We start from the raw sequence: 24312 nt of genomic DNA on the forward strand, positions 1-24312 counted from the left end.
TGAAGAGCAATGTAGGTTTGGGTAACTTATCTTGCAGAGAACTGATGTGTGCATTTTCCATAATAAATATTATTTTAATTTCTTCCATGTTAAAATGTGTCATTACCACATATGATGTATTCTTAAAATTTAATGCCTATGAACACATCATCTCCCCTTGAAAAAGTTGCTGGAAATAGGTATACATTAATATTTGCTAATTGTATCCCAGAGCCTAGCATATATGTATTCCCCAGTAAGTACGTGTTGAGTGAGATTTAAATAAATGAATAATGTATTTTCACAACTAAAACTTGGGGGAACCAAGCAACAAAAAACATACATCAACCCACTGGGTTTTCCATATTCTCTTCTTGGACTTTAGGTAAATGTGAAAAACCAAACATTGCACACTGAATGAAACAAAGCAGGAAGATATGTTTATTGCAAAGCATTTCTACCTGCAAACTGGGAAACTCAGGGTAATGAGAGCAGTGAGTTCCTGATTGCTCACAGGCTCTGGGACTTTTGTGGGGTTGGCTTTTTAGTGGATTACTGATTGCCTAGTGGCTTTGTTTCATACTTGGGCCAGGGTAGCTAAGTCAGGGGACCAAAGCAGTCCATATATGCTGTGAATAGACTCGATGTTTGGGGATTGTTTGGTGTCCTCTGCTGAATTCTAAGAACAGCTGTAAATTCTTGTAAATTTAGGTTAGGTTACCTTTATGAATTGACATTGATGGTTTTCATTTTGACATAAGTCACTCTATTTTAATTTGGTTCTACACAGGCTTTTAAGGATAGTCTTGCCCATTCTAAGTCAACTTGTGGTATAGTACCTCTGTGCATACATCTTAGTGAGCAATGAAATGGACTGGATGGACTTGGCAGCTTTAGTTATTTTGTTAGCCTAAATGCTTAGGTGTGATATTCCTGAGCAAACACTCACTCATTTCACTCTTTCTGAGCTCAGATTATTGAATCTTAGTTATGTTTGTATGGGGAATGCATATTGCTCTTCATGAACCTGATAAAACCTAATGAACAGACTCCAAAAATTAGTTTTCTTTAAGCTTAAAGCAAGAATCTCACAAAGAGAAATTATCATTCATTTGAACTCCATATTTCTTAGGTTCATATTGTCCTCTCAATCCACTGAATTTTCAAGTCTCTTTGCTAGCTCAACTCCTCCCCACCCAGTTCTACTGGGAGACCCTGATTCTCAGACTAGAATTCCTATTTTCTTTCCAAACACCTAACCTTCAGTAAATTTGATTCCTTTCTCTTATATGGTGTGCATTTCTATACTGGGTTCATTTAAATCAGGATAGAGCTAAATCATTGGAATTTAACTAGAAAAATAGTTTTAGGACTTAAGAGATTAAGTCCTAATGTTTGTGGAAAATGTACTTTTGTGGAATACCTTATGTGTTAACAAGATGCAAACCACTATTCATTCTTAACCTTTCATTAAATCTTTGTGTTTCCCTTAAGCTACCTCTGGGGCTATATATTGGAATATTTCTAAGTGCAAGTTAAATGCAGCACATTATTATATATTTATTTATTGAGATTGTTTTAAGTCAATCCTATCAAAATAATGACAGCAATGTAAGCACCTGCAAAGTATGTGGCACAGTTTAGATATTACTACAAAAAATGCATGCAGCTGCCTTTTCTGCTTTGCATTCTTAAAACACTGTTAATTCCAATTTCTCTATTACACATTTTTGATTCACTGAATATGAAAACTGTTACTGAAGCACATTCAGTTAGCTGTGATTTAGGCTATTGATGTAATGAGGCTGGGTAAAGAAGAGAAAATAGGAAGAAAATAATTACTGAAATACAGAATTTTGGCAAGATTGATAATGACTGACATATACCAAAAAGTGAATGATGAAATTCTACTGGAATTTAATTCTCCCCTATTGTTAAGTGAACAATGGCATGTAGCTCTGAATTAAAACACCAGTTGCGGTGGATATTCATTGTGGATTATTCAGTAACGTTGATGGTTTCACAGCCTGAGGATCTGAGGCTCTTTGCTTTGAATCTCAATTGAAACAAAATACAAGAATGCTGTGCAGATACAGTAAATCCAGGTGCCCTTCCACTGGGGGACACTGTTAACTGATTAAATGTGCTCTTGTGATTGTCCAGCTGTGAGCCAGAGGCATGAGGGATAGTTTAATTTACTTTAACAAGATAAACTGTAGAATGAGTTTGATCATGAGGATACAGAAAGCTGTAATCGATCTTAAGGTAAGAGGAACAAGAAATAATTTCTCATTTTTTAATGTGGGTAATTATTTAAGCACTCTGAGTTATCTAATTAATAATTTTCCTTTAATTTTTTCCCTGTGGAACCTAAGTTATTAACTACTATAGTATTCAAGAAAGTATAGTTTGGAATACAAAATATTATAAGAATTAAGTAATACTTAAAGGAGAAAAAAATAATGATTTTTTTAGGCAAATAATAGGCAAGAATGAATCAAAGGCACACATTTGTTTTACTGACATATTACAGCGGATTAACTTTTAGGCCATTTTTATTTGTCTACCTTAATTAATAATAGCTCAGCTGGGGCTTAAGTGGTTTTAGAATAATGGTAGTGATTCAGTGCTCACTCTTTAAGGTAGTAAACATTTTCAGAAGCATTTTTTACTATTTTAAATATGTAATATCAAATATATCCCTGCTTTAAGAAAATGCAAATAATATATCAATTCATGGCCATATATAGGCTGAGTTAATAGAACATGTATTGTTCTATTAACAATAGAAGGCAAAACATATTTTTAATGTATTGAATATATTGTATTATAAAAGTACCTGTACTTTTACATGACATTTTTCTAACACAGTATGTTAGAAAATATGTAGCAGAGAAGGGTTTTGTAAATACTGGGCAGTAGGTTTAGTGCTTACTGAAATTTAGTCACAATGTATTTATGTCTCTCTCTCTCTGTGTCTCTGTGTCTGTCTCTTGGTCTTTGTCTCTCTCTCTGCATGTGTATAAAATACCTTCATAAATATTTGTGAGTAGAGGTAAAATATCAAAGGATGACAGAAGAAAAAATTATTTGCCATCAAGTAAACGATCTCCCATATTTTAGATCTTAACCTGTTTTTTTTCCTGCTTTCTAACTCCCTAAAATTTACACCAAGACCTGACATGAATCTCCTTATCAGATAATCTCATCATTACATATTGTTAATTTCCTTTTACGATTTTGTATAGAAATGGGGCTCTCATGATGAACCATCCCACACAGTGTTTCTAGCACCATGATTGGGCCCTATTTCCATTGTTAAGTTTTCTTTGAGGGCATATTGCTAGAGAAGTAGGTAATATCAATGGTTCTGTTAGGTAAATTTTCCTGATTAAAAATTAAAACTACAGCAGTTTCCATGAAAATACTTAGGACTGGCACGGTGTGTGGCTTGTCATCCATTTGATTTTGTAAATTACCTATTACATTGCTTTACTTTACTCCTCTCTAGATATTAGTTATAAAGCCAACAGGGAAGTCATGGATGGCAGTCTCTGGCTTTATACATGGCTCTTCCTTTTGTTCCTGCAATATTAAAGATGGTGATTTTCTTAGTCTTATTTTACTTTTAATACATTTAAGGATACTACTGAGTTATATACACTATGAGTTCAATAAGAAAAAAAAAATTACTCTTTTTCCAAGAAGGGAGTGGAGGGGAAATTCAAGAAAAACACTGCTCCGTGTGAGTTACCACCAGGTGTCTGATTCCTTTCCTATCAGCGTTTGTCTTTAAATCAGGAGTTGTAAGCTTTTTCGTTTGCAGACACGGACTTGTCAGGGGGCAGTTTCTTCTCTTTAAATGTGCAGAAATAGAAGAAATCAGCCGCCCTTTATTTTTCATTATCTCCTTTCCAGAGAGGTTACAGATATGCATGTCCAAATGTTTCAGAACTAAGCATTCAACAGTTACAACCCTCTGTTAAAGTCTGATATGACTTCCCTCTTTGCAGATTTGACTTCTGTAATTGAGACAAAATGACACATGCCTGTCCTAATTTCTGTATTAATTTGGTATTGCTTCTGTCCATTGTTGGCTTTATTAAAGGCCCTTCCCCTTGGCAGCTTGCACTTTAGTTTCTGAGGGAAGCCAGTGCTCATTTCTACTCACAGGATGTGCTCGGCAGCTGCCTGACCAGATGCTCCACAGCTGGGTACTTTGTCTGATTTGAGTCTAGGGACATGGTCAGGCTGCCTTTGAAATATTTAATTCATCCAGATGCCACAGTCTTCAACTTGCTGTCAGTTGTGATGAATTTGTTTCATACTTAATATTTGCAGATATGACAATGTACAAATACTTCTTCAGATTCATATATCAATAAAATATATGCTGTTCTCTTTTCTGTTTTCTCCTTTATTTTCTTCTTTCATATTATAATAAATGATTTATATTCCTAATTAATGTTGTTAATTTTTTTAAATTTATTAGAATGAGATATGCATTACTATGTAAACTATATGTGAACTAATAATACCTGTTCTACGTTTTAGATAAACATAAATTACACTGTATTTCAAAAGTTTTACTGCTATGTGTTCTACTATTCATTGCACACCAGACTCTTTTTAATTGCTCCGTGATGCAAAGTTATTTGGGAATTAATTTTGTTTATGGGTTTATTATTAATTTCTAACTGATTAGATTAACATAAATAATATGTCTAATAAAATTATAATTTGGGGAATTTTTTCAGAGATTTCCTTTGCAGCAAATTTATGTCAAAAGATTATTCGTGGGTGTATGTGTGCTCTGTGAGAAATGTAATTATTTATCTTAAGTCTATGATTTGTTTTAACTCCTGTCTATCCTTACATTTTTTGGCTTTCACAGTTTTTCCTGTTCTGAAAGGAGATCCCCCACATAATTTTATTTCTAGAGTTCTATCCTGTTTTCCTAATATAGGTTTACTGTGCCATTTGATTTTCTGGTGCATTCAGATTTATGGTGTATCCTTTATTTCTGTGATGCTGGCATCTTCCTATAGTGTACATCTTTCCTCTTTATTGCTTTTAATTTCAGATAGTTTTACGAATTTGTCTCTTTTTATATTTTTTAGCCAGGTATCTATTTGCTTATAATTTTATAGATTATTATTTTGTTTCTAGAAGATTTCTCCTAAAAATAACATAGTGCTAGGGTTTCATTCCTTTGATTCAATTAAAGTATTTCTAACTAAAAAAATTACTAAAACTAATAAGATAATTTATGTGTTTTCTTTTAGTAAAAATATGTATGGTTTATTTTTTCTCCTACTTTATTTCCTGTTCATTATTTATCTTTTGCTTTTTCCCGATGTACTGATTTGATGTTTTCATCTAAACTTATTACCTGCACAATTTTTTTATTCTTTTAAACATTTTTGAGATTTTTCTGATAAAAAGTGTATTGTGGGATGAATAATGACAATAATACTATTTTACATATGCCTACTTCAAAGTATGATCACATATTATTTCATTTACCTTATTTATCTGACCTGCACAAAACAAGCACTATTAGAGGACTATATTAGACAAAATTTCTGTCCAGTGCCAAGGTGACATCTATGAATTCCTTGAGAGATGGATATTTCTCATGCATAAGCTCTCTCTTCTGAGGCAGTACTCATGCTTATTTTATTGTTGGGCAATTCCAATTATTACCATATTTATTCTTATATAAAAGTCCAGAGCCCCATGGAAATAATTGTCAAGGATCATCCTGGAAATATTGCTCCTTAATCCAACCTCATATCCAAAGCACAGTTTCTGAAAATGAAGTCATTTAATTTTCAAAATTTTTGGCTTAAACATGTTACAACCATTGTGATCTCAAATTGAATTCTTACATAAAACAGTTAAAAACACAAAGGCATGGTTTGCTATGCACTTTTCCCAATGGTATAATTTTTATTCCTGTTTATTTTTCCATTTTCCTAGTATTTTAAAATCAGTGTTCACATCAGTATTACAAGCTTCATAACCATGGGGAAAAAATCTCAATATTTGATTGAGCCACAGTTTTCATAAGACCAAATACAACCAAGAAAAAATAATGAATAATCTTAAAAATCTTCTGGGATATTTATAACATTAATGCTAGATATTAATCAAGCATTTGAGAAAGGACTTTTTGAAAGACTAATCTAATTTAAAAAGTAGTAAATATTTTTATATTTCTTTTAAAATTAAAAATGAGTTCAAATATGTAATTTATGGCACAGCCCTAGTAAGCATGCATATAAAAGTTATTAATGATAGAGGTGAAGGTATTTTGTATATTCTTTGACCCTGAAATATCTTGAAACATATCTATGAGATATATAATCAACTGTGAATGTTAAAATAGCTGTGAACTGTAACAGAATTACAAAAGATTTGGAAGAATGTATTTCTTTAACAGTGTAAGCGTATTTTTCTTTGTCTATGAACAACTCAATTTTTTGGTTCTGAAATAAATTAACTAAAGCTTATTGACTCTGATCAGCCCTTATTTTCAAGGGAATTGTAGTTGAATTTCACTTTTAATTAGAATTGAATATTGTGGATTTCTTAGCTCTGGTAAGCAAGATCCAGCAATAAAGTATGTACTTAATTTGTATTAAGTTTCTAAAATTTAGTGCAGAGAGTGAGCAGAATGTCTGGTTAATATTTAAACATCTCACAATGTTCTGATGTAGAAATTTCCATTTATAAAAGCTGCCATTCTATAATAAATTACTTTCACTTTCAAATAAACCTGTTATCACAACATGAGGAAAACTTATTCAATTAAACAAGAAAACAAAGTAATTATTTACTCCCCTTTGATGTGCACAATAGCTTAGGAAAGTTTTAGGAATGCCTAGGACAGTTAGATATGTTTGCTTAAAATAAGTTTTCCTTAAACATCCTTTCTTTAATAAAGTATGGGTGTAGTTATATGGGATACAGATTTTTAGACAGGAAACCATTCTCTTATGAGAGACAAGAGACTTACTTTCCTTTGTGATGAAGCCACGTTGAAGGAAACCATGAAACATCAGATCAGTTGTGCTCATGTTTTCTCCCTTTCAGTTTTTCATAGTTGTTTCTGTTGTGTGTTTGCTCATTGGTACACCGACTGTTGCTGTTCATTACGTTGAAGCTAGTTGAGACTGTACATCCAATCTATCTTTTCTCTTCATTTCTGGTCATTCAAGCATTAAACTGAATGTGTTCTCTGCCCAGCATCTTGTCTTAATACAGTGGTAGAAAGGAGAGAAAAGAATGAGGGAAGTTTGCAGTGAAAGGCTCAGCCACCTGGGATACAGTTCACTGAACGAATACTTTGAATTATATTCCTAGACATCTATAATGAAAAATGTAGCAGTTGATTTAACAGTTAATATAGTGTTCAAAAGGTAACTCAGAGCCAGAATGGACCTTTGCTACCTTATCTATTTAAAAAGTATCTAAAAAGTGCTGAATAAAAATGTACATGTAGATACTCTTTTTCTTCAACAAAGGAAATACTGACTCTCAACAAAATCAAAAGCCTTTCTGGACCAAGGAAGTGGAAACTATGACTGTGACATCTGACGTGTTTGTACTGTAAAAAGACTGTGTCAGGTTCTGCCATGCAGAAATTCATAAATGACCTGTAAACCACATGGGAACAAGATACATGCACTGTAACTCTTGTTTGGCAACTATAAATATTTCTAATTAGTGACATTAGAAAGGATAATATGGAAGTCATTTTTATTCTGATTGAATTCTATGCCAGATGTTTGCATTAGTTCCCTAGAAAATGAGCCTAAAAGTGATTTATGTCCATGCTGTACATATGTGTAATCCTTAAGCATGCTCAGGTTTGGGAACATCCCTTAGTTATCTATTCATTGTGTCTGGTTACTTATCCTATGCCTGTCTAAAGCTTCAGGCTTTATATCAATGACCAAATTAATTTCAGGAGGGGTTGACACATTGGATGTGTCAGTAAAGTAGATCGATTTATTTAATGAAGAAAAAATCTATAATATGATAACAAAAATATTGTTTCTATGATTGGTAAGAAACTTAATAATCATCCTAATTTTAAAAGCTGTGAAGCTAATATTTACACAATGGAATTATAAAAAAATTAAAAACCCTAATACAGTTTGAGAAAAAAATTATGAGTTGGTGGATTTTAGGATTTTTTTTTTTTAAATTTGTGATTCCTTCTAACAAAAGCAAACGGAGCCTGGTAGTATGTGAGCAACAATGGAAGAGTACCTTCAGTTATATGAATATTTATTTACTTTCGGAAGTAATTCCATAAAATTTAATCATTTTTATTTCAATAAACACTTTTTCAGGGTAACTAGTTTGTTTTGTTTCTATTTCCTAATACTATTCTCTACCTCAGATAAATTTTTAAAAATTTTTACATTCCCTCAATTATTACTTTTTTCCTTCCTTCTCTTCTTTCTCATCATCACCACAAAAATGCAAGACAAAACACTTCACACATTATGTAACATTTTCTCTGCTCAAAACCCTTCAGCCATATTAACTCCTTTGAATCTGCTAAGCACTTTGTGTGACCAGCAGGGCAAATGTCCTCTCTTTTTATGGATGACAAAATTGAACTGTATAGCTTTTCAGTGGCATGCCCAGCATCCCTTGGCTAATGGCTGATCCTGTTCAAGACCTCTTACTCTTAGTCCATGTTGGTTGCAAGCCAAGCTACATAAAAAATAATTAGATTAACTAGGTGTATTTCTAATAGCTTTAAACATCACATAACACTTGCAAGTGGTGCAAACTTTGAAGTTTTTCTAAGGTGAAATTTTAAAGGTTATTTGACATATGCTTTCCTATGTTAATATCCATTTAATTTTCTCTCATATGCCCCACCTTGGAGAAGAGTTATAAATAAAAATTTCCGTTAAAATACAAAAATTCCAAAACTTGACTTTATTTTGAATGTTTATATGATGATTCATAATGCTATAAAAATTCTAAAACATTGGACATCAATCATACATCTAGTCGCCAAGGATTTTTTTTTCTATTTATGTGCAAGAAAATTGGGAGCTCTGTTTAGTATTTCTGATACAGAAGCAATTTTGTAGGCAATAGAAATAAAAATATTAAATAATAATGCTTACCAACACATATAAAAATCAGAAATGGCAATAAACTTAAACAATAACTAATTTTGGAGATACCTTTAGAGACATCTTGTTCTATTTTTTATTATTCATAGGTTTCTCCCCATTCATAATAGCTTTAGTTAAATATACTTTTAGTCAAAAATACTGGTAACACATATTTAAAATTTTTAAATAGTGAATTTTCTAAGACTAAATGATGTGAAGAACTCTATGCTTTTTCTTTGATCTTGTTTATCTAACTAGAAAATTACATAATCCCAGAGATGCATGCATGTGGTTATGTGAAGCTACGTTCCCTCTCTCCACTGCCTGCCTCTTCCTTTCTCATACGCTTATATATAAGCACAAAAATAATAAGTTTCAAATCAGAAGGTTATGTGTTTTTTACTTAATTTTTAAATATTGATGGTCCTCATATTGTTTTCTGTTCTTTATGAACACTATTTGTTTTTAAAGCAACAGGATATCTATAAATGGAAAGAGAAATGCAAACAATTGGTAATATTATCTATATATTTACTAATAAAAATCATATACCCCACTCAATATTGCTTGTAAGTAGTTAAATCATGTTAAAGAAGTTGTTAAAAACAAATACCTGTTAATGTTTTCAATGCATGAGCTACCGTGGCAGAGGGAACGAACTTAGACCACTTGTGTTTTTTATCCCAATGTCTCTGAAAATGAAAGTTTAGGTTACTCCTTCCTGGTCCCCACTCTATCATTGTGTTCTCAACCTGGAGCCTAGGGCAATGGATCCATATTACATAGACGGAGCCACCATCCATAGGAAAGATAGGAGCAGATAAATAAAATATAGTTTTCTCCATGTTTTGAAGCAATAGTGGGAAAAAATAGCATCACATTTTTAAATATTTCTTTTTTTTACTGTTGTTCAAGTACAGTTGTCTCCATTTCCCACCCCCCGCCTACTCCTCCAGTAAACGCTGCATACAGACGTCAGGGTGAGAACACCCACCCTTGGGGCTAGGGCATCCCTCCACACACTTCTCGCCTCTGCCCTTGTATGTCACTCCACTGTCACCCCCACAGCCAGGCCAGGGAAAAAAAGGAGTGTCCCGTGGTTGGGAAGCCAGCCGGGCCCGAGGGCACCCGGCCTCACCCGGGAAATGAGGGCCTTTAGTGCTTTCCTCCCTCCCTCCCTGAGATTAGGCTTCTTCCATGCATAAGACATTACAAGGGTTGTTGAATCATATGAACTTACAACAGGAAGTCTGAAAACTCACATTAATTTTATATTATTTAGAAACAGTACTATTTAATGGGCAAAGCACAAAAAATAAATTGTGAGGACATATTTATCTAGTCTAAAATCTGCTATTACTTAACTACGTGGTCTCTACCTAGTTATCCTTATGTCATAATTGCTTCATTTGTGAAAGCAGAATAATTCCACAGGCCACAATGAGAAATTAGTTTAAAGTGGAATAAAATATATATCTATATTGAGGATACCTTATAAAATAAGAGATTTTCTTTCCTTCCTTTGTTCTCCCTCCCTTCCTTCCTCCCTCAGCCCTTCCCTCCCTTTCTCCTTTATGAATTGTAGTAATAAAAGTCAAGAGTAGTTTTTAGAATTATGGCAATAGGCTTAACTTTCTGAATAAGTTTGCTCTTTACAAAAGCAGGAGGTCATTACTTCTTAATAATCTCACTAAAATTATTTAAATAACCTTGGATACATCAAGCAAAGCAATTTGAAATCCAAGTAAAGACTCCCAGTGAAATCGAAAAGAATGCTGTGATTGTGCCTTGTATATGCTCAGTCTGATTACAGTGAATATTCCTCACAAGAGTAGTCTTTTTTTCACTAACAAAGAAAGATGAGTTTATTTATGAAAGAAACATAACAAACCAAACTGGAATCTATAGACCTCTTTAATGGCATCCTAACAAAGCAATACATAATAAAAGGGTCAAACAACAAAACTATTAATAGGGAAAACAAGTCCAAAAAGAAAGAATAATATAAAATTTGAGCTCTCAGGCCAAGATATCTGCTTAATAAATGATCACATATTATGTCTGATATTTTCATTTTCACATACAATATAGCTATTTAAATAAATGAGAATGTGCTATGAAATGTTAAATTCATATTTTTAAGGTTTGTTTTTTATTTTTCTCTTACTATAGCCATGAATCTTTAATCTAAAATGTACACAATCTGTTGTTTTAATACATATTAGCCCCCTTCACAATACTTAGTAAAAATCCATGTCTTTTTGGTGATCTAAATAAACAGGAATACAATTCACTCAGTATTGATTTCACTGTCTTCTGAGGAGGCAGATCACAGCAAAGAACATCTGCTATTTTTAATAAATTCACCCTGTCACTGGTTTCTTTTTCTTTGTAAACGATGGCTGTATAATTGAAAGCAAAGGTGCACTTCAGTGGGAAGATTGCCAGTCTTGAATTCCGAAAGCTCTAGTTCGATCCCTGGCATTATCACTTATTAGCTTTGACCCCGGATCAAGCTCTTAATCTTCCTGAATCACGACTTCCATATGGGAATTTAAATGACATATCAAATGCTCTGAATGAAAATCAACAAATGACTTCTGAGACAGGATCTCTTTCATAGTAGATGTACAATGAATACTTGATGGTTTGACTTAAAGGTGACTCAGCTCTACATCCTAAACCGAATTATTTTTCTGACTCTTCACACTCAGTTTGAGAGATGCATATGTTATGAAGAAGTATTAGTTTTCTAGGGCTGCCATAACAAAATACCATACTTTGGGTGGCTTAAACAGAAATTTATTTTCTCACAGTTCTGGAGCCTGAAAATTTAAGATCAAGGGGTCCCCAAGTTTGATTCCTCCTGAGGCCTTTATTTTTCGCTTGTTGACTGCTACCTTCTTGCTGTGTCCTCATATGCTTCTTTTTCTGTGCACACGTATCTCTAATATATCTCCCTCTTCTTATAAGAACACCACTTGTACTGGATTAAAGCCCACCCATCTGACCTCACTTAACCTTAGTTACATTTTTAAGGACCTATTCGCATTCTGACCTGTGTTGGGTATTAGGACTTAAAGTTATATACCTTAGGGGGACAAAATTCAGCCCATAACAATAGACCTTAATTTTATCTGTAAAACTATAATGTAAAACTTATAATATAAGACCTTATATAACTAAGGTTATATTTGCTCTCTCTTTGTCTCTCCAAATAAAGATTCAAGAAGTATTTCTAGCTATGGAGACCAGAGAAATGATTCTGGTGCTGGACTAATGTTTTGGAGAAGCAAAATAATGGAGGAAAATACAAACTTTCTTTTTGATTACAGACGGTAGATCAGGGATCCCATGTATCCCAATATGGGATCCCAGGGATCCCATATTTCACTATTAACCAGTGAAAATAAATTAATTAAAAAAAATGCAAACAGGCAAGGCTGATATTCAATGGGTTCAAATGGGTGAGATGAAAACTTTAGGTGCACTGGTGAATGGTTTAAAACCTTGCTGTGGAATTTAACTGAAATGTCCTTGCTGCATTCTGTGAAGAAGTGGATTGTCTAAATGACAATAATAGCATCCTCTTTCTGGAATGGAAAAGATGTTTTTGTTGGAAAGTAAGAATAGAAATCAATGAGACAATTTAAGTTGCAGGAAATGGAGCAGGGCCCTTTCTCTTTTACTCTCCCCAGCTATGATTTTATTTTTAAGGTCTTTATCCCCCCTGAATTTCTGAATACCATGCTGACTTCCCAAGTCATTGGGAATGTAAACCTATGTTGGACCATTTTCAGGTACCAGAGTACTGCCACTGAGTAATTTCCAGGGAGCTTTGCGTTTTGTAAAATCTGTTTGATTGCTTATCCTGTCCATGGATTCTAGTACCATTTATTTCAGAAGTGATTTGGCAAATGTTAGGACCTAGCTTTATGTACTATACACAAGGAGAGATGTATTAATATGGTTCACAGTAAGAAATATGGGATTCACCACCTTGAAGTTGGCAAAGATATTTTATCTCCAAGACTCTATCAACAAAATGAATTCACATGTTCAAATCCCAGTGGGCTAGTCTCCACCACACTTTACTTTCATATAAAACATAAAACAAGATAAAGGAAAATCAAAATAAATGTTTTAACTATATATATTAGAAAAGTATAAGGAGACAGCATAACACATTTAGTTGTATGTTATTTTTTTCATTTCAGAGACAAGATGGCTTAAGACTTACCTTCACATTCTAACAAATATACATATATGATGCCACATGAAAATGTATAGCATAAGTTTTTCAGTCAGTGGATATGAACTATAGAGCAAAATAACATTCTTATACGCTTATATTCATTCATTCATTCATTCATTCATTCGATAATGGAATAAGTTTTGGGTGGGGCACTATCTGAGGCATTGGGGATATAAAATGAAGCTAAAAAGTTTCTGTCTTCAAGCAGGTCACAATCTAGTACTACCAATGTTACCCACCAAATCATTTTTAATTCCTGGGGATAAAAATAAAATCTCACTTTGGGGACTGGTGCTGTCATAAATGTTTTACATGATGACTTATTTGTTGGTGCAGCCAAGAATAGCTTGAGGGAATCTGACTGACTGTGTAGAAACACAAAAGTGTTGGAGGGTGGGTTAGGACCATTTCTATTACTAGTCTAGCAGCTATCTTAGCCACATTGGGCACATTGAGATTTTATCACCTATGAAAACTTGGGTGAGGATTATGTTGGCTCTCAGCAGTTAGTGGTTCTCTGAGGTAAATAAAAGAGTGGGAGGCCTTGTATAGGAGGCTGGTTTAGTGATTCCTATTTTCATGGAAACATAATGTGATTTTTTTGTTGTTGTTTTGAGGAAGAAGAATCTTTGGCTTCATGGTATAAGTAAACATCAAGATGGATGTTTTGAATGAACTTGCTCAGTAGCTGTACTCACCATTTACTTTTTCTTGTGGAAATAAAATACTGGTTGAAGTGCTTATTCAAGTAGAAATATTCTCAATATAAGCAAAATGTTGATGGCTGCATTAAAATACTATTCATTTAACCCTACATGATTTATTGCAATTGTCATAGATATGCAACAGGTTTTAGGGTATAAGCAGTGTAAAAGAATTTTGAAAGATGAAATTAACATTTCAATATAGTCAATAAGAAAGGAATAATTTAAATACTCAGAAGAGTTTTAATATATAGAATCTAAGTATTTAAATTGCCCTCATTTTGTTCCTAACAAAAGTGTAATGCAAAATTAAAATATTTATACTTGTAAGAAATCATATCATAAAACTATGTGAAAGATTTTTCTTAATCATAGAAATTGTGTTATTTTTAAAACATATATTCCTGACCAATAGTTTAAAAGTGAATCTCACTCATGGACATGGGCAACATGTAATAACTGTTGGGGGGGAGGGAGACATAAGGGGGCTAAAAGGTAATGGAAAAAATACAATAAAGATTAAATTTAAAAAGAAGGAAATTTCATACCTGACAACATATTTAAAAGTGCAGTAAATGTATTCATAAACATTCTTGTTTATTTTAACTTTTTTCAGTCTATACTCTTTTATTTTTAAAGATTTTATTTATTTATTTTTAGAAAGAAGGGAAAAGAGGGAGAAAGACAGAGAGAGAAACATCAATGTGTGGTTGCTTCTCATACACCCCCACTGGGGACTTGGCCCACAACCTAGGCATGTGCCCTGACAGGGAATCGAACTGGAAACCCTTTGGTTTTCAGCCCACACTCAATCCACTGAGCTACACCAGCCAGGGCTATAAACATTTTTTAAATCAAATGATTAGATTGCATATTTTCCCCTTTAAAACAGAAAGGGTCTCTAAGGATAATGGTGTTTGATTCTTATATGTTATGGAGGCCAAAACCAACACCTGGAAAGATCATGAGTTTTCACATTGCTGTTTACGTGTTGGGATGGGTAGCAAACCCAGTACCATCTCCCAGACTAGTGCTTTTTCACTTGTCTAAGGAAAGGGAGGAAAACTTCAGCCCATCAAAATGAAAGGAGCACAGCTGGACATGGAGTCTATGTGCGGTATTCCCTCTCTTGTCCACTCTGATCTCTGTTTTCTCTGAATTCCTTTTTCATCTGCTAGTTTGTAGATGTCAGGGAATTGATTCTGAGCAGAGAACCTCCTTGCTCATATGATGCTTTGTGTGAATTAGGAAACTGAGACCCTCTAGGGGAGTACAGCCTTGCTGTACGCACAAACCAGCAACCAAGGCCTCCTTCTCTATGACCTTATCACCCTCAGGCCCAGCACTACCTACCTGGTTCATTTTTGTATCTCCATTCTAATTTCTGACTTGCCCTACTGTCGTCAAATGTTGCCTCAATTTACAAAGTGGTAAGCATGACCAAGAACCCCAAACCCCTCTTGTATATAGTATATTTGAGCGAGAGAAGCAGAAGATAGTTGAAATTTGATGTCAGGAAATTTTGGCCTTACAGTTGCCCTCTTTTTTTATGAATTAGACATACCCCACCATATCATTGTCATCCTAAGAGTCAAGCTATGAGAGGTGATCAGCAGGGCTAACAACTTTCATGTGTGCACCCATTGGCAGTTTGCCACCAGCCAAAGCAGACGGCCTAATTGACTGCTAGCTTCATCCATTTTTTCATTGGCTTGAATTTGAATGCATTTTTAAAAATAGAACCCCACCAGAATACTGGATCATTTGAACATTTTAGGAACACCCCACCTCACCATGTTCAAAACGCAATGCTAACAACCCAGATGGACAGTTATTTGATTTAATATAAATAGTTTCTCCCTTTGCCAACTTCATTGGAAATCCAGCAGTAAACAATTTCTGAAATAGAGTCATTGAATTAAGCTACGTACTTAAGAGATCTATAATGGCCAGTAGGGATGGCACCGGGAACCAGATTTGAGAACATTGAAGAGGTGTCGACCTCAAGTACCACCACTGCAGGCAGTGAATAGAAAGAGGAAATAAAATCTGATACTAGGCTGTCTCTTCAGGGCTGCAGGAAGGTGATCAGCTCTGCCTAAAAATAGTATACTACTAAACCACATTGCTTCACTATAGGCTATCAGGTTAAAAAAAACTCATGATATATTGATAATAAAAGGGGTCAAAATATAGTACCAGATAAAATCAGAAGAGACAAAACATGCTACTCCAGCATTTTATTTTGAATTAAATTAACTCTAAATCACTAGGTTCCATAAACATTAAGCAGTCAACATAGTTAGCATACTGACTTTTTTAGAAGAGATTTTGAAGAGAATTTAACTATCTCATTAAAACAGGGTCAGCAAATTTATTTAAATTAAAGAGGTGGATCACCACATCCCTGACTTGTGTCCATGACAGACCTATCTCAAAAAACCATTCTCCACTTTCGCCTGACCCTGAACCTGGCCTCACATCCTTCTCCTGGCAGCCACTCACTACCTTTTAATTGGGCTTAGTATTCAATGAGAACTGTTGGTCATTCGCCTGGTCAACTAACCTCTGTCAGAGCAGGGACCATGCCATACTTAACTTTACGTCCTAAAGCTACCCTATCACCTGCACAAAGTAACACTCAGTATAAAGTTAGAAATAGAAAAGTAATCCAAAAATTATCAAAAATAGTTTTTGACAAGCAGTTAATTCTCAAAACAAAATACTCAAGTGGCCAAAATCACAAGCAAAAATACATTTAACATGAAATTTTAAACAATTTTGGACAAATAATTTTAGCTCAATTGGCAATTTTTTTTTCAAAACTAATACTCAGTGTTGGTGATCTGAAGGGGAACAAGTGCTTACATATATGGTGGGCAAGAATATAACATTATAGATTTTCTGGAGGAAATTTAGTTTATCAAAAATTATAAAAATGGAAATATTGTGATTAGAAATTTTACCTATGGAAATTTATTTCATGAAAATAGATATTTGTGCAATAATTTAGCTATAAGGAAGTTTGCTGCAGTACAATATTAGAAAATAAAACAGTTTGTATTACCAATAGTCAGGGATTGGTTAAATAACATTTGATGGACTCTATAATATTATTTATATATGTCTACTACACAGCTATTAAAGTTATATAAAAGTGAACATATCAACACGGACAAATGGTTAGTTATGTAATGTTAAATGTAAAAATAGATTGCAAAATAGTATTTATGATATGCGCTTTTAGTTTGCAAGTGTTTAAGTGTGTATGAGCATAAGCCCTAAGAAGAGGGTCTAGAAATTCTAACATGCTAACATTTTCCTCCTATATCTTTTTCCTCTCCAATTATCATGAGTTACCTCAGGAATTTTAAAAAAGTAAAATTTCTTATTTTTTCTTAATATATTCTCCTATAGTGAGCAGAACATTCAAAATCAATCTATTGATCATTATTTTCAGAATAGTAAATTCAGCATTTAGACAGTAGAGACATGTTTAAGGACTTTAGTGTAAGCACTGGAGAGTCATTCTTAAATCCGGTCCTGCATTCCCATATTCTTTGTTTTCTTCTCTCACTCTGCCTCTCTCCCAAAATTCTTCCCCTGATGGGAGAAAAATAACAGAAGCCTAATGAGAGTGATTTGTTATAGAAGGCATGTAAAAGACAAATTCATTTTGCTTAGGTTCTCAGTGTTCATTTTATTCATTTTTTCTTATTACAAAAATAATACAGCCCTGGCAAGGTGACTCAGCTGGTGGAGCACCCTCCTGTATACCAGAAGGTTGCGGGTTCAGTCTCATCAGGGCACAGACCTAGGTTGCAAGTTTGATCTCCAGTTGAGGAAGGAAGGTATGGGGAGTAAACCAATCCATGTTTCCCTCATATCCCTCTCTCTCTCTCTCCCTCCTTCTCTCTCTCTCTTTCTCTCATCTCTCATCTATCTCCCCCCTACTCTCTCAAATCAATAAATACATCTCTCTCTCTTCCCCCCTCAAATCAATAAATATATCCTTGGGGGAGGATTTAAAATTAAAAATGATATACACTTGTTTATTATACCAAAAACTGGAAAGTACAAAACATTTTAAAGGAGTTGAAAAAAAGCCATAGTGTGGCATATTTACATCACATATTAGTTTTTATTTTTCTATACATCTATACATTATTTCCTTTATGTAGTTACAATCAGGTTGCAAATACAAGTGCATCCTAAGTTTCACTAAGATGAATGAATAAGCTCTTTACTCTCCAAAATTAATTTAAGAGGCTAAAACAAAGAGAACATGGGCTGTTTTCAAGTTCATCTGTCCCATCACAGATATTTATTGTATATTTATTAAGAAACAGAGAGGAATCTTTACATTAAATATGTCTCAAATAAAGTAATCAGGGGATATTCTCAAAATGTTTAAAGACAGAGACAGAGTAGGGACTGACCATTCAGAAGGAAGCCCCTCCTCTTGGGTGTATCCCCCTCAGTGGTTGTATCTGGGCAATCTGGGCGGGACATCCTGAGCAGAGACCAGAATGTCTAGGCAGGGGCCTTCAGGAGGCCCAGGACAGTGACTGTTGGCCAAATGGTGTGAAAGTATTTTAACATTTTAACAACTGATATGACAGACTAAGCCCTGGAGGGAATATACCAGAATATTCCAGCAGTTTCTGCTCCAGGGGAGGCAATGATACAGGGGTCACAGCAGCTTCCCTTTACAATGGAACCTTGTCTGTGGTTGATACCTGCTAATCTCATGAAATCAGAAACTCCAGGTCCACTTAGCTGCTTAAAAAGGAGAGAGGGAGAAATTCCATGTTCAGACAAGTAAAATCAAATATGGTCGTTACAGGAACACTGCTTAAATATTGTTGAGGTAGAGAATAAAGGGAAGAGGCCAGTAAAATAACTTTCTGGCTGGGTTTGATAATTGGGAAATCTGAAATGTCTGTTCATTTTAAAAGGAAAATAAAACCCAGAAAAGGGAGTCAGTCATATTCATGAAAGGGCAGTAAGTGAACTGCTAATGTGCATGGTAACATTTTTAATAGTTTATTCTTCTCTTTTAGCTTTCCTTATTGGAAAAGGCTGGATTTGGAGGTGTGCTTCTATATATTGATCCTTGTGACTTACCAAAGACTGCAAATCTTAGCTATGACACATTCATGGTGTCATTGAATCCAGGAGGAGACCCTTCTACCCCTGGTTACCCAAGTGTCGGTAAGTTCATTGATAGTATTCATTATCCTTAGAAGCATTGCAAGGTTGCAATTTATAAGTACATGCTACCTAAACTAAACTCAATTATAAAAACAATCCTACGAATCTGTGTTTTAAAAAGTGATTTTTTTAATCTTCTCAAATTACAGGTTACTCGTTTGTTGGAATACATATTTTGAAAAGTCTATAATAAATTTTTCATTTTAAATAAATTACAGTAGCATGAATGAAAAAAAAACTGTTTTATATATTAGTGATAGACAATGGGCACTCCATGTAGGTCAGAAAACGTGTACGGAGACCTAGAAGCATGAAATACCTGCTGCCTTGGGGTAGCTGTGATAACTTTAAGTCCAGGGTCTGACGGTACATTCAGTCAAGTTAGATGAATAATGTTGTGAGAAATGATGCTGGAAATGAGTGGACTTAATATGATCAGATTGTGTGGCTCCCTATGAGATGGAATCTCTTTGATTGGGCTAGTCTCTGGCAGCACAGAGATGCGGATCTTTGCACTAGACTTCTTTCTCTTTCCCTTTGTTCATAACAGTGGGGGTCATGTGGCAGACTGAAGACAACTGTGATTTTGGCAAGTGCTCCCTGCACCATTGAATTTCTGTCCAATGTGTCATTGACAAATATTACATTTATACAGACTTGGCTAGGAAAATGCTCTTTGGACTGTCTTCCAAAGAAGGTGATACTAACACATTAACCATGACATTTCAGTCAGTAATTAAACTAACAAAAAATCATACCATTATGTATGCATTCTGCCAATATTTTCCCTGTTCTCCACAAAATACCACAAAAGACTTTAATAATTATCTTACTCAAGTCCAGCTGTTCTGACTTTACCAATCAATCAATAACTTTCTCCAAAAAAGAAGTGAATTGAGTTATGAGTTATAATTTCTGATTTTTTTTGAGGGGGAATCTACTGACTACTGCTTTGTTTTCTAAAATACCCCTTTAACCCATGTAAGAAATTATTATCTGAGACCTCATTGATCTGTACTTTATATAATCTATTGTCTCACAATTACACTTTTGAAATTAAAATTAGAAAGTGATCATCTGTAATATTTGGGTAACATCAGACACATCAGTGCAGCTCTGTCATTTGCAAATGTTCTAACTTCCCTGGATGGGAATGCCTCAGCTTCAGGGGGTTACACCTGGCAGTTAAGTCTTTGTGAGAAATCAATGGGCCCCAATGCTACTGAAAAGTAGGTAATTTATGAATACTCTGCTTAAGTTGGTAAGTTGCCCAGTAGACAACATTTACTCTTGACATTATTTTAACCCAGGTCATTTCATAAATGTAGAATCCCGTCATATCTGGTAAAATGTTGGCTAATCTCAAGCAATCTCAGCATGTGTTTTCATTTTATTTTCATATAATTTCTACTCAAAGAAGTTGCATGTAGTTAATTTACTTACGTTTACCTCAGCATCTTCTAACATTAACATCTCACATAATGTAATAAAATTACCAAAGTCATAAAATTAACATTGATACAATGCTATTAATTATAGACTCTTTTCAAATTCCCCCAATTATCTTACTACGTTTTTTCTTTTTTTCTGTTGCACCATCCAATCCAGAACTCCGTACTACACGTAGTTGCCTTGTTTTTTTAATCCTCTCCAATCCAGACATCTTTCTTTTATTACCTTGACACTTTCACTAATACTGGCAGTTGGTTTTCTAAAATGTCCCTCAATCGAGCTTGCCCAACAGTTTGTAGTGGTTATATGTTGTTACCCATTTCTGTCAGGGGTACTTTAGAAGAGATGATGTGTCCTCCTCAGTACATCATAGGAGAATATGCATACTGTTATTTCTCAAGGCTCGTGATGCTGACTTTAATCCCTTGGTTATGGTGATGTCTGACAGTTTTTTCCATTGCACGGCTACTACTTTTTTCTTTTGTAATTAATGAATGTCTTCTAGAGAGATACTATGTGACTATTTGAACATCCTCTTTCTCACCATACTTTCCCTCATAAATGTTACCATCTATCAATGGTTCTTGTCTATTACAGTTATTACTGTGGTATTTGTCAAATGATATATTTTCATTTTATTGTTCCTTTAGAATACTTTTTAAAGAAATAGTTTTATAATATAAGTAGTCTTAGTTGATACTTTTATTCTTAAACAATGATGAAATGACTAATCATTTTGGGTAAAATGTGTGTAGAGTTTTTGATTCAATGACAAAAGATCACTTCAATAAATAACATTATCTACTATATTACTCATGCACTTATAGAGGGCTCACATGAGCAATTCTTTTACAAATATAATGCCAGAGTGAAGAGGGGAGAGGATCTCTCTTGAACATATGAATGTCTATATAACCCACAAGAGAGAAAAAGATACAACCGATTGTATTTCTCATTTTGCCCTGGTTACTAACAACCTGTGACTAACTGTAGTGATTTATACCCCTGTTCCTTTAAAAATATATATATTGTGTTGCTTATGCTATTACAGTTGTCCCAGTTTCCCCCTTTTGCCCCCTCCGCCCAGCCTGACTCCCACCTAATTTATCTCTCCTTATTGAAATTGTTTTAGATGCTATAGCTTATTATTTTATTCACATTAAAAATATAATGCGGCCCTCCTCAAAATTTTGGGGGGAAGAAAGAAAGAGAAGGAGGGTTTTGAATTATAAGTAAAAACTACAAATAATAACTTGTTCAAAGTGAACAATAGTATCTGACTTCACTCCTTTGAACATTATCAGGCAAATAATTCTTAGAGGATTTAATATAAAACTACCTCTTTTTGCAGTTTTTATAACTTTGTTTTATTAACTAACCTAAGGATGATTAAGTTATAAAGAAGTAGTGTAGAATGAATGACAAAAATCCAAGGAGATTTTTTTTGTTTGCTTTTTAATATATGCAAGTTAAAAAGAATATTATAATGAACTCTTTGTATGCATCATTCAGCTTCATACATTCTACCAGGGAATGGTTTGTCTGTACATTTCCTTACAATCTGCAGCACCCTACTATTTTTCCAGATAAAATTTATGTATACTGAAATGCATACATCTTAACTGACAAAAGGCTACACCCATGTAATCTCCATACCTATTACCTAAAAACATTTTTATCACCTTTGAAAGTTTTGAGTCCCTTCAGAGTCATTCCCTGTCACTAGCCCTAGCTAATCACCAGTATCACTTTCTCATGGTACAGAAATTTAGAACATCATAAAAATCGAAACATGAAATATGTGCCTATTTTGAGCAGATTCTTTTACTTAGAATAATGTCTGCAATGTTGATTCATGGTGGCATGTATCAGTAGTTCGTTCCCTTTGATTACAGAGAAGTATACCACAAATTTTGCATTGATTCAGGTAGGTGTTTTTTAAACAAGAATGCTGATGCATTCCATAAAACATGATCTAAATGGATTGCCCACGTAAAGTACAGGAACTTCCTATAAGGTAGTTCTGCACAGTTAAGTCTCATTGCATATCTAAGTAGCTTTTAATTGTTATAGAATCAGAGCCAAGAGTAAAGTTTTTAAGATAACTTTTGTTCTTTTTACATAAAAAAAGAATGTCTCATTATTCTTTTTAAAAAAGATTTTGTTTATTTATTTTTAGAGAAAGGGCAAGGGAAGGAGCAAAAGAGGTAGAGAAACATCAATGTGTGGTTGCCTCTTGCACATTCCCTACAGGGGACCCAGCCCACAACCCAAGCATGTGCCCTGACTGGGAATTGAACCAGCAACCCTTGCTTCACAGGCCCATGCTCAATCCACTGAGCTATACCAGCCAGGGCACATTATTCTTTGAACAGAAACCACCCTTTAACTTCATCTGGACTATTAATTATCTTTTTTGAGCTTTATTGTCTTGAAAACAAGAAAAAAAAAGGAGGAATAACTCTATCTGTATCTCTAGCTCATAGATTGTTAGTAAGGAAATGAAAAATCTCTAGTTCTACCCCAGGTTGATACAGGAACTCGATGGATAGGCCCAACCATCTGTATTTTAATAGACATTTCAGGTAATTCTAATGCAACTGAATTTTGAGAACCACTAAACCACAGAAATATGTTCTTTATTTGACACATCTCATTTGGACCATTTTGGCTATTGACCTAAACTTTGTGACCTCATGTTGCTGTCCTTTCAGCATCTTGAATTGCTGCCTTTAATATTGCTGCCTCCACCTCAGTCAGTACTGAGAAATATATGTATTTAAAATCTCCAGCCTCCTGCCTGGTGTGGCTCAGTGGACTGAGTGCCAGCCTGTGAACCAAAGGGTCTCTGGTTCAATTCCCAGTCAGGGCACATGCCTGGGTTGCCAGCCAGGTTATCTATTTGGGGGCACACAAGAAGGAAACACTGATATTTCTCTTCTCTTTGTCTCTGCCTTACCTTCTATCTAAAAATAAATAAATACAATCTTTAAAAAAAAGAATCCTCAATCTGATTTCTGTGCTCAGTAGGCTCCAGTATATATTTGTTGATTAAATAACTGGTTTGTTAACATGACCACTTTTTCCTGATGATTCTTACCCTGGATTATACCTTAATTTTAATTTACCTAATAAAAATTCATTTTTAAAATCTGTGTAAGCCTTTACCATGAAAAGTTTGTTTACAAATACATGTTTTTTCTCCTTAAATGTTTTTGTCAATTCTCTCATATCTCTTCTGTTGCTCAAACTAACAGAAAATCCATTGATTCAAGAAGTTTTGAAATTCTAATTAAGATATTAGGATATCAAAAGTTTTATTTATTCTCTTAATTTCTTTGTTAATTAAACAAATATGTCAAAGATTAAATGTCTAGAATATCAAAAACTTCATCGTAACTGCTTTCACCACCTTCCTATAGTATTTCAACTATATTAACATATGATCCAAGCAAGTCTCACCTAGAACCATGTAATTTTAGAATTCTAATGGATGTATAACACAATTCTATTCTAGGCCATGAAGTACAAGTAACTGGAACATATTAGGGACTCAGGT

The 24312-nt window shown here is 34.2% G+C and overlaps 1 protein-coding gene across 5 annotated transcripts in view; it reads left to right on the top strand.

Annotated features, from left to right (window-relative positions):
• NAALADL2 (N-acetylated alpha-linked acidic dipeptidase like 2) overlaps positions 1 to 24312 on the top strand; it is a 1144210-nt gene that overhangs the window by 682560 nt on the left and 437338 nt on the right. For all 5 annotated transcript variants that reach the window (XM_045851217.1, XM_045851218.1, XM_045851216.1 and 2 more), the window contains one exon: positions 19151 to 19301. In XM_045851217.1, the coding sequence (XP_045707173.1) occupies positions 19151 to 19301 (151 nt within the window). The remainder of the gene's footprint in view (positions 1 to 19150; positions 19302 to 24312) is intronic.

This window comes from Phyllostomus hastatus, unplaced genomic scaffold (assembly GCF_019186645.2).
Source record: "Phyllostomus hastatus isolate PE091 unplaced genomic scaffold, TTU_PhHast_1.1 phas_contig_86, whole genome shotgun sequence".
Classification (NCBI taxonomy): domain Eukaryota; kingdom Metazoa; phylum Chordata; class Mammalia; order Chiroptera; family Phyllostomidae; genus Phyllostomus; species Phyllostomus hastatus.